General features: G+C 43.2%; 1 protein-coding gene across 3 annotated transcripts in view; it reads left to right on the top strand.

Moving 5' to 3' along the window:
• The window catches only part of grid2 (glutamate receptor, ionotropic, delta 2), a 928012-nt gene that overhangs the window by 720053 nt on the left and 195951 nt on the right, over positions 1–12008 (top strand). For all 3 annotated transcript variants that reach the window (XR_013580586.1, XR_013580577.1, XM_078570739.1), the window contains exon 10: positions 1098–1295. Coding sequence is in view for 1 of the 3 variants with exons in the window: in XM_078570739.1 (XP_078426865.1) it covers positions 1098–1295 (198 nt within the window). In the remaining 2 variants the exon portion in view is untranslated. The remainder of the gene's footprint in view (positions 1–1097; positions 1296–12008) is intronic.

Here is a 12008-nt window from a genome sequence, read left to right as displayed (position 1 = left end):
CTGTTAAAGATGCTGTATAAGTGAAAACCTTTTGTAGTAATTATGGTTTTATTTAGTGTGTAATGCACCTTTAAGAATAATACTTGTTCAAGAAGATCACATGATCTGTAGTAACCAATAGGAGAGTCGCGCGGGCCACCTCAGCAGTCAGTGTAGAGATAGAGTTAGAGTTGAAAGCACACGTGTAGTTGCTGCTGATTATATTGTAAATAAACTTAATGTTTCCAACCAAGATGTGCCTGCGGATCAACTCTATCATTAGTAGCAGCAGCTCGGCCACCCATACAACACCTTTCTTGTTTGTTGGTACCACACTGGGCCCTTGCTATGAACTCTAAAAGATGTTTGTTTCTCTGGGTCTATTTTGACCCCTGGGTGACCTTCTTTCTGGTGGAGTGTGACGATTGACTGATCCATTCCAGCAGTGAATTGAGCCCCCGCCTTTATTTAAATTTAAATACAGCTTGTCAAGTTTACATTGGTACTGTCCATTATAAATGTGGGTGTTGGAATTTTTACTGGAAAATGTTGATATCAGAATTTTTATAAGATATTAGTTGAATAGATGATGATTTTCTTTGCTAGGAATTACTTTGTTCAGTTTTTGATTCTTTACTTTTAGGACTAGAAGCTTTGAGTTCTGGTATATCGCTAATTTATTGTGATCTCATTACTATTAATTTATTCAGTATTATCATGCAGTTGATCACCAGAACATTTCCATGGCTAGTTGTGCAATAGGGTAAATTCACTGATTTGTATGATCCCTGTGGACAACCATACTTGGAGGTTTATTAGGTTGCGATGACAGTGTGGTAGCCCTGCCTCTGACTCATGTTTCTTTTGAACAGAGCGTTCCACTGGGAGCATGTAGCAAGTGCATCACTATATTACAATAACTAGATGTGCTTCACAAGGCTGATTATGTGACCCAACACTCCCAACAGGGGTAGCATTCACAGGGAATGTATTACAGGCGGACAACTCCGAATTTCTCACAACAGAAATAATCCTCAGAATCCTTAAAATTCATGAGTCAGAATTGCTCCAAGAGTCAGTCCCAAGCGCTTGACCCTGTCATATCTCTTCTCTTCTAGGAGGAACCTTTTGTGATGGTGTCAGAAAATGTCCTCGGAAGAACAAAGAAATACTATGGATTCTCAATTGATGTCCTGGATGCCTTGTCAAATTATCTGGGCTTCAAATATGAAATCTACGTGGCTCCCGATCACAAGTTTGGAAGCCAGCAACCTGATGGAAACTGGAATGGGCTGATTGGAGAACTTGCCTTCAAGGTCTGTCACTTGTGTTGTTTTCTACAGTCTTGTTCATGCTTTTCATTATTCCAGCTTTCAATCCAGCAAACAAACCTTCCATTTGATAAGGCAGCACTAGCACCATTGGGTTAGGCAACTCACATTTCCCAGTTGCCTATTGGACATGAAGCCTGTCAATACCAATGGAATGACAGTCTTCTCTTTCTACACATTACAATTTATGAATTAAGGCAAGCTACCTCAATCTGACACTAGGTTATTGTTGTTACTCTGATCCCAAGTATGAAACTAGACACTAATATTTTTCTTGATAATAGGTTTATTCATTGAATGCAGCATTACATATGCCTGCTTCCAACCTACAAACCCAGTGTTCCAGCAGTCTCTCCTTAGAAGTGCTCTAAGTCCTTAATTAAACAATGCCTATCATTTTGTATCTTAACAATACAATTAACATACCATTAATTATGGTTGTGTTGTCATTATGTTACTGGACTGATAATCTATAGGCCTGGGCTAATAACCCAGAGAACGTTAGTTCAAATCCCACAAATGGTAGTTTGAGAAATTCAATTCCATTCTCAAAGAAAATCTGGAAATTAAATAAAAGTTGTTATCAGTAAAAGTGATCACAAAGGTGTTAATGATTATATAAAATTCAACTGGTTCACCAGAGAAAAACCCCCCCGCCCTTGCCTTTTATGTGACTCCAATCTCACACCAAACCTGGACATCTATTAACTGTCCTAGCAAACCACTCAGTTGTATCGTAGTCCTTGCATTCAAGAACACAGCCCATGACCATCTACTCAGGGCATCGCAGTAAATTCCTGCCTTACCAAAGATTCCTACGTGCTATGAATTCATTCCTAAGCAAAACAATTCAAGGTAGATGAAACTACCCATGATTTAACATACATTGGTTGAGAGGTGATAAACATAGCTGCGATGAGAAATGTAAGATTTCACTCTGATGGAGTAGAGGACACTATTTAGGGTTAAAGCCACAGTATTGTAAAGAATATTTGAGCTTTGGCAGGTGAATTTTCTGCTCCCAGCGGGAGTCCCACTTGGTGGGAAGACAGATCAAGCACTTGATTGTTGACAATGTGTAAAGGTCAGCGTACCTCATTCACGGCTATTTTCATGGCCCAGTTATCCATCACAATCACCAAAGACTCAGGATAGCCCTGAATCCTACACACAGACCTTCATGTCAGATTTTCCAACCTGCTCTCTGCTTGAGTAAAGCTCTGTTCTGGGATCACTAAATTGTGAAATACGTCCCTAGTTCTTCAGAAGCCCTTGCTATCTCTCCGACCTGGCCACACTTGATCCTGATAATGGTTGTTCACCAATGCAAGCTCTTTCTTTCATTCTTTCTAAATGTCAAGCGTTGTTTGGTTTTGCTACAAAAGCAGGCTTGAAGGAGCGAGACAAATTGTCGCTCACATTTGTGCTATTGCCATGTAGATATTTTAATTATTCATAGTTATTTTTTTTTAAAAAGTTTTTTATTCCTTTGGGACACCAAATTTTCCTCCAGGAAAATCATGAAATATGCATTAAGAAAAAGGCACAAGTTGCTTCAGAATATTTCAAAGGACGCTATCCATCTATTTTTCCAAACACTTCATCTCCCTCATTAATCAAACTGAAGTCTCGCACCCTTATCTGTTGTACATTGATAAGATGGTCCTGTGACTGACCACTGCCAGGGCTGGAATACCATGCACTGGGCATGCCAGTTAACAGGCCACATGCCATATGAGAACAGGTCTAACGTGGACGAACCTGCTCGCAGGATTGTCCCTTGACTGCATGATGAGGTGGGGGAGGCAGATGGGTGGTTCCACTGGTCATCCACTGGTCAAGGAAGTTCTGTTGAAACACCAGCGAAACAGTGTCAACTTTTCAATCAGGCATTGAAGAGATTTCAAGTCCAACAAATGATTCGTTTTGTCACTGTCTCCTACCTACTAGTCCGAAAATGCCCAGCAACAAATCGCACTCCATAAACCAGCCCTGTTTTATTTGGCTCTGTAAAATTCTCCACCTACTCCATCTAAGCATTTGTTGCTGCTTCTCTCTGGTCTGTCTGCTACTTTGGATCTTTCTGCCCCTTCTATAACTGATATTATTCTGGCCGCTACAGAAGATTGCATTGCTCGTGCTCCCCCTTCTATTGGATCCAATTCAACGTTTTGAGCCAGGATTTTAAGGAGCCCGAGGAAGCGTTATGGAAGGTGTGGGGGTGGGGGTGAGGGAGAAACTTCTTTAGCCAGAGAGTGGGGAATCTATGGAATTCATTGCCACAGAAGGCTGTGGAGGCCAGGTCATTGAGTGTATTTAAGACCGAGATAGATAGGTTCTTGATTGGTAAGGGGATCAAAGGTTATGGGGAGAAGGCAGGAGAATGGGGTTGAGAAACTTATCAGCCATGATTGAATGGTGGAGCAGACTCAATGGGCCGAATGGCCTAATATCTGCTCCTATATCTTATGGTCTTACGGTAAAATCAGTTGGACGACATGCCCCTCGCCTTCCTGCTGCCACTGGCATTTTACAATCAGCTGGGAAGGTGATGGATGCCACTTAGGCCAATGAAGGACCTTAAGAGGCCATTTAAATGCCATTGTGCAGTCTATTCATACCGCTGCTGGTAATTTACCAGCAGGCAGGTGGGCACTTCAGCACATGCGGAGACCGACAGCTATACCCTTGTAGCCTCCTTGTGGGCTTGGGTAGCGGGATGGCTCTCCTGATCGGCCACTCTGTGACTACAAAGAGCCCCTGCCCTCACTGGAAGACCACCCCATCACAACTGAGCCCTCAACCACCTCTCCCTTCCTCCCCTCACCATGGCCTGCCTGACTGGCCCCAAAGAGCCCCACAAACATCGCCTTAATTTTGGGGGCTCCTTCATATTCTCTGCCGTCAGCTCCTGCAATCCCAGCAGTGGCCACCACACCCAGAGACGCTATTGAGACTGAAGAGCTGCCAGCAAAATTGCTGTCATGTATATTCCTCTCGAGGTGTTAAATCCAATAGAGTTTGTAAGATCATCAGTGAAGTGAGCACACATTGAGATTGGAGAAGGTTATAGAAACACAGCAGCAATGTGTTACTGAAGGATATATGGTAGTGTAAGTTATATCGCTGTATGATTAATGCAGATAGCTGGGCTAGTGATCCAGGAGAGTTTAAACCTCATGGAGGATTTTTTTTTTAAATTTAGAAATAGAAAAGTGATATCAGTAAAAGCTACCAATAAACGCTGTGCGATTGATGTAAAAAAGCAACTTCCCTAATGTCCTTTAGGGAAGGCAACCTTGTGGTCCGGTCTACACGTGACTCCAGCCCCAAACAGATGTGGTTGACTCTTACCTGCTGGGACCTGAAGTTGTTCTCATAAACACCAGTTACCCACAATAAAACAAATGAAAAGTGCTGTTCATAACCAATTGATTAGGCTGAGAAGAGGTCTGAGAGATAATATAAATTAGCCCGAGTGTTATTTATTTTATTACATACGAGTAGGGGCATTCATTCGTGTGTGCTCTGCCTGAAGGCAGGTCCCTGCCTCACTGTCTGCTGGTGCTTCAACCTGAGCTGTCGTCTTGGCAGTTTTAGTCAGTAGTTGCATTCCATTGCCTTCTACTCTCAGGAGCAGGGTGAGGGGGCAGGCCCAAAGTCCACCCCAGCTGGAACAGAAATCGAACCTGTGCTGTTGACATTATTCTGAGCCACTCACTAGCCATCTTGCCAACTAACCAGCAAGTAAGGGCTAGGCAACAGGAAATGCCTGGTGTTTGGCAGCCGATAATGTTGATTGTTTGATGCTATATCCAACATGGTGGTATATGGATCAAGTTAATCATGGCATTTGACCTCAGTGCAAAAGTCATAATTATTCCACTGTAAAATTGTGCTTTTATTTATAAACAAAATGGGCCCCTATACTCCTTCCATCTTACCCAGTTTTTGAGTTTGCCCAGCATGGCACCGCCAGTATGAAGCTTAAAGTTCTTGAAGATTCCTGCCATGCACATCAAAAGTAGGCTGACGTAAAAGCAAAACAGGGAATGTCCCTGCACAATTAAAACCTGGCTGGAGCACACCTCCCTTTCACCCTCCAAGGTCAGGGATTTCAAGATAGTAATCATTCCTTTTTGAAAAACAGATCACCCTTTTAAAATCAAATAAAACACTTCCATGAAAGTAAGTTTTTCTATCTCACCAGTGACTTCACTTTTGTAGTGTGGCCTTGTCGCCTATTTGTAATAGAATTGATCTGCAGACAACTTTCCTAGTGGAAACATTTAGCCTATTTACAATAGAGCCAGCAGCAACTACATGTGTGCTTTCAACTCCATCCCTATCCCTGCACTGACTGAGGAAGTAGCCCGCGCTGCTAACACATTGGTTTACACAGATCATGTGATCTTACATCACAGGACTATTCTTAAAGGTACAGTTCAACATTTAACAAAACCATAATTACTACATTCCTCCCCCTTTAACTTTGCTGTAAATATTGTATTTACAACTATATTTATTTCATGACATTATAATATTTACACAGGTCATGAAATTTACAAGTTCAGTCTGTCAGGTGGTTTCCTGATCCATGTGGAACGTCATAGCTCTACGACTTCTGATTATTCTTCAGGAACCACATTCTCTGGAACTGCATAAACATCAGGTACCTCAGTGGGCACTTGCAGTTCAGCGTCTTCCACCCTGCTACTGACATCAGACGTGTCAGTCCTTGGTTGAGCACCTTCAACAGGAACTAGTCCTGAAATGGTTACAGGTGGAACCAGGTGGATACCATATCTCGTTGTGGTATCTCTCATTTTCTTAAATGCTTACGGGTGATCCGGCCTTCCACTTCCACGTGGTATGATCATGGTGCAGTCACTGAACTTACTTTACCCAGCTATGCCTGTCTCTTTATGGGGTACGTTGAACATTCCTTGTTCCGGTCCTACTCCGGCCCCCTCCCACAATTCTTTCTCCGGTACATCGATTATTACTTCGGCGCTGCTTCATGCTCTCGTTTGGACCTGGAAAAATTTATTAATTTTGCTTCCAATCTCCACCCCTCCATCATTTTCACATGGTCCATCTCTGACACTTCTCTTCCCTTCCTTGACCTCTCTGTCTCAATTTCTGGTGATAGACTGTCCACCAATATTCATTACAAGCCTACCGACTCCCACAGCTACCTCGACTACAGCTCCTCACACCCCACTTCCTGTAAGGACTCCATCCCATTCTCTCAGTTCCTTCGCTTCCGTTGCATCTGTTCTGATGATGCTACCTTCAAAAACAGTTCCTCTGACATGTCCTCCTTCTTCCTTAACCGAGGTTTTCCACCCACGGTCGTTGACAGGGCCCTCAACTGGGTCCGGCCCATCTCCCGCGCATCCGCCCTCACGCCTTCTCCTCCCTCCCAGAAACATGATAGGGTCCCCCTTGTCCTCACTTATCACCCCACCAGCCTCCGCATTCAAAGGATCATCCTCTGCCATTTCCGCCAACTCCAGCATGATGCCACCACCAAACACATCTTCCCTTCACCCTCCCTGGTGGCATTCCGTAGGGATCGTTCCCTCTGGGACACCCTGGTCCACTCCTCCATCACCCCCTACTCCTCAACCCCCACCTATGGCATCTCCCCATGCCCATGCAGAAGATGCAACACCTGCCCCTTCACTTCCTCTCTCCTCATCGTCCAAGGGCCCAAACACTCCTTTCAAGTGAAGCAGCATTTCACTTGCATTTCCCCTAACTTAGTCTACTGCATTCGTTGCTCCCAATGCGGTCTCCCCTACATTGGAGAGACCACACGTAAACTGGGCGACCGCTTTGCAGAACACCTGCGGTCTGTCCGCAAGAAAGACCCAAACCTCCCTGTCGCTTGCCATTTTAACACTCCACCCTGCTCTCTTGCCCATATGTCTGTCCTTGGCCTGCTGCATTGTTCCAGTGAAGCCCAATGCAAACTGGAGGAACAGCACCTCATCTTCCGACTAGGCACTTTACAGCCTTCCGGACTGAATATTGAATTCAACAACTTTAGATCTTGAACTCGCTCCCCCATCCCCACCCCCTTTCCGTTTCTTCCCCCTTCCTTTTGTTTTTTTCCAATAATTTATATAGATTTTTCTTTTCCCACCTATTTCCATTATTTTTAAATCTATAACTGTAATGCCCTGTCAGTCTTTCCACCCCACCCCCACTAGAGCTGTACCTTGAGTGTCCTGCCATCCATTCTTTATTAGCACATTCTCTTAGATAATATCACCACCTTCAACACCTCTTTGATCCTTTGTCTGTAATATCTTTTGATTATCTGCTCCTATCACTGCTTGCTTGTCCCGACAACCACCTCCCCCACTCAACTTCTCTTTTCCCCCGCCACCTTAAACCAGCTTATATTTCACCCCTCTCCTAACTTTACTCAGTTCTGCTGAAGGGTCATGAGGACTCGAAACGTCAACTCTTTTCTTCTCCGCCGATGCTGCCAGACCTGCTGAGTTTTTCCAGGTAATTCTGTTTTTGTTTTGGATTTCCAGCATCCGCAGTAGTTTTTTGTTTTTATTACTTTACCCAGTAACCACTTTAGTCCCCCACTGAAATTCTTTACATTTACTGCTTTTCCAACAGTAAATTGTCTCTCATGACTATGCAAATCATGCACAGCTTTTTGGTTTCCTTGACTCTTCTTCACCTTTCCTTCCAAATATTAGGCTCAGTCTCGTCCTAAGACAGTGTCTCATCAACAATTCTGCAGGTGTTGCTCCTGTCGCCATGTGGGGGGGTGGGGGTGGGGGTTCGTTGTGCAGTGAAAAGGAAAACATGCAAACTTGGTCTCCAACAAATCACCTGTTAACTTCTTCATATTTGTCTACAGCATCTAGAATTCTTTCCAGATAAGGCCTTGGAAGTAACTTGTGCCTCTTTGATTTTATCTTCAACATCATCATCCAACAAAACACTGTGAGGGCCTGGAATAATATCAGAGTAGCACAGTTCGATAATTTGTTTATTGCCTCCTTCGAGTGCTTATGGTGCAACCAGCCACCATTTTATTGTCTTTCCGGAACCTTCTTCCGTTTTGTCTTCTTCTTTCTACCACAGAGTTTAGTCTCGTCCTTCATTTTGACTTCACTGCCGGCCGGACTTCTCTCAGGTGAAACCTCAACTTATCTTAGCTCAGTAGCCGAGTCTCCCAAAACTTCATTATCTGCTCGCCTCTTGGAAAGCTCCCCGGTTTTTGTTTCCAAAGCCCCTTTGACTTCATGTAACTGGTTCTTCAGCTCTTCTGCCTCTTTTTCGTATTTGTTGGCTACCTCCTGGAAACCTGAACAGCGATGTATCTTCTCTGCCAACTAGTTCTTCAGTTTGTTCAGATAGGTGCTGAATTCTTTCTGTTTCCCTTCGTACTGTTCCAGAGGCAAAAACTTTGGCCTGAGGGTGTCCAGTAGTGTGCGAAGGTCTTTCAACAGGTTTTCCTTTTTCTTGCAAAGGTTACTCACTTCATCTTGAACTCTGATTTTTGTTTGAGATAGACTGCATTTCTTCAGGTTGTTGAGTCCTTACACACTCCTTTTTCATCCTGTTGCAGTCCTTGGACTCTCCAGGCTCTTTCTGCCATACTTTGACTCGTTCCTTTCTCAAGACATGAACTCTTCCAGCTTCCTTTTGAAATCTCACTGGCCAATCAAGGTTGATTTCCCTGAACCGGTTTCGCCCTAGAAGGCTTGGTCCAGTGCCTCTCAATACCATCACTGGTAGCTGTGCCGAGTGCTTTCTATAATGGACAGTTGCTCTGCTGATAGCTCTTACCTGGATTTCTTCACCCGCGTACATTTTCAGCTTGGCAGATGAACAGCTCCAATAACAATCAAGAAGGTCAACACCATCCAGGACAAAGCAGCCCACTTGATTGGCACCCCATCCACAGATATTCACTCCCTGCACCACCGACACATAGTAGAGCAGTGTGTACCATCTACAAGATACACTGCAGGAATTCACCAAAGCTCTTTAGACACACCTTCCAAACACATGACTGCTACCATCTAGAATGACAAAGACAGCAGACACATGGGAACACCACCACCTGGAAATTCCCCTCCAAGCCACTCACCATCCCGACTTGGAAATATATCGCCGTTCCTTCACTGTCACTGGGTCAAAATCCTGGAACTCTGTCCCTAACAGCACCCAGGGTGTACCTACACCACATGGACTGCAGAGGTTCAAGAAGACAGCTCAACACCACCTTCTCAAGGGCAATTAGGGATGGGCAATAAATGCTGGCCCAGCCAGTGAAACCCACATCTCATGAATGAATAGAAAAAAACATCTTTCTGCAGCATCCATTTTCACAAAACATCTGGACGGATTGATCCAGGAGAACTTGTTAAACTTTGTACCAGTATGGTCTTGTGTGTGGCATTTTACTACATCAGACAAACTTTGTTGAGTCTAAACTTTTTAATTGCTAAAATCTCATATCTTGAGAGTAGCACTAGGGATTGAACTATCAGACACAGAGTCTTTGGATTTCAACCTGTTTATTTTGGTGAGCTAGCAAAAGAAGCAAAAATCAATTTAAGATAAATTCCTTTGACGTGTGTTTGAGATATCTTAGTTTAACCGCTGCCAGTGTAAGAGGCATCTGTGTGACACATGTAGGAAAAGGAGGAGGCCAATCAGCCCGTCTATTCTGCTCCAGCATTCAATCTGATCATGGGTGATCTGTATCTCATTTATTCTCCTTAGCGCCATATCTCATGATACCCTTTAGATATTAAGGGATATGGAGCAAAGATGGTTATGTGGCGTTAAGGTGACAGATGAGCCCTGCTTTCACTAAATGGCATAAGAGGCTCGAGAGGCTAAGTGGCCTCCTGTTCCTATGTCCCTGTGTTCTCTGATCTAACAAAATATTTCCAGTTTCAGTCTTGAAAATTTTAATTGACCTAACCTGTGCAACTCCATCGAAATCTGGAACTCTCATCCTCAAAAAGCTCTTGAGGCTGGGGATCAATGGAAAATCTCAAAACTGAGATGAATAGATTCTTGTTAAGCAAGGGTATTAAGAGTTATAGCACCAAGTTGAGTCGATGGAATTAAGACACAGATCAGCCATGATCTACTTGAATGGAGAAACAGGCTACTCCTCTGTTTCTAAACCTCTTCACTTCCCTCTCCACTTTAAAACTCTTCAAAACCCAACCTTTTAGACCGAGCTCATGACTTCATTTCCCTTCCTTTCCCTCAGAAGCTATTTTTTTCCTTATGGTTCATGAAGCGCTTTGGGAGAGTTTTGTATATTTAAGGTGCAGTATAAATATGGGTTGTTATATATCGCCACTTCGTCGTTCGTTTTAATGAGGGGCCTAGAATGAGTAAATCAGGCTGACCTATTTACCTTAGAGGGCTTAAAAATCAGGGAGCATGGATTTAAGTCACTTGGTAGTGGAGAACTCAAATCCAAAGCTTTTCGCTTTGCACACATCAAATATAAGAATGCCAAATTTCAAATAATCACAACAATTTATACTACAGGAGAAAAGGGTGTTGATTGGTTGGCAAGTCGACTTTGATTGGCTGAGGCATTGCTCTGAGAAAGCAATGGGGAACTGTCTTTGTTGCTTTCTCCAAGGCAATGTCCCAGCCAATCAGGGTCGACTTGCAAGCCAATCAGCACCCTTTCCTCCTGTAGCATAAATTGTTGCGAAAGTTTGAAATTTGGCATTTTTGCATTTGTCCTTATGACTGCAAGATGTAAAGATTCAGCAAAATGTCTCTCTTTTCAGCAATATTGAAGATTTAAAGTAATCGGTAGAAGGATTAGAAGGGAGATGAGAGAATTTTTTTTCATGCGTAGTGTGGTAGGGACCTAGAACTCACTGCCTGAAAACGTGGAAAAGGTAAAAACCATCACCACAGTTAAAAAATACTTGGATGTCTACTTGAAGACCTGTGAACTGTAGGGCTGTAGACCAAATACAGGATGGCGGGATTTGGCTGGGTAATTCTTGCGTCAACCGGCACAGACACGATGGGCTGAATGGTCACCTGTGTCGAAAAATTTCTATGACTACGGTTCTGGGTAGCTTTCGTGCTCTGGGCATTTTGGAATAGAATTTCCCCAAACCTTAACCCATCTGGTCTTCCCATATCACACACCCTGAAACACAGACGGATTTGGAAGCTCTGTGGCAATGGTCAAGGACTCGTGTGTCCCTCTATCACTATAGGTTCAGACCTGCACCTACTCTTCTGTGGTGCTTGCTCTGAATGTACCATGGCCACTTAGTTTTTCATTAAAAAGAAGTACAAATCAACATGTAGGGAACTGCTGGGAGTAAGTCCCTCAAACTGTGTCAACTGAACCCAAATGCAAACATGGAGATGAGCAAAGATAATTCAGAATGCAACAAAAGAGCAGACACCTAATTTGGACCAATGCATCTGTCTGATCTATTCTAATAGAGGAATCTGGCTCAATATAGACAAAATAGTCATCAGTACTCATAAACCTTCAAATTCACTTTTCTAAAAATAAATATTTTCAATGACAGGTGCAAAATTGAAGAAACTCGCATTTTTTTTAATAAAGTGCATATCGCATATAAATTATTTTCATGTTCACAATTATAATGTATTTCCTCACATGGTTACCTCAGTTCATTCGCAATTTAATTT

This window comes from Cetorhinus maximus, chromosome 1 (genome assembly GCF_964194155.1).
Source record: "Cetorhinus maximus chromosome 1, sCetMax3.hap1.1, whole genome shotgun sequence".
Classification (NCBI taxonomy): domain Eukaryota; kingdom Metazoa; phylum Chordata; class Chondrichthyes; order Lamniformes; family Cetorhinidae; genus Cetorhinus; species Cetorhinus maximus.
This window is presented reverse-complemented; position numbering and strand designations above follow the sequence as displayed.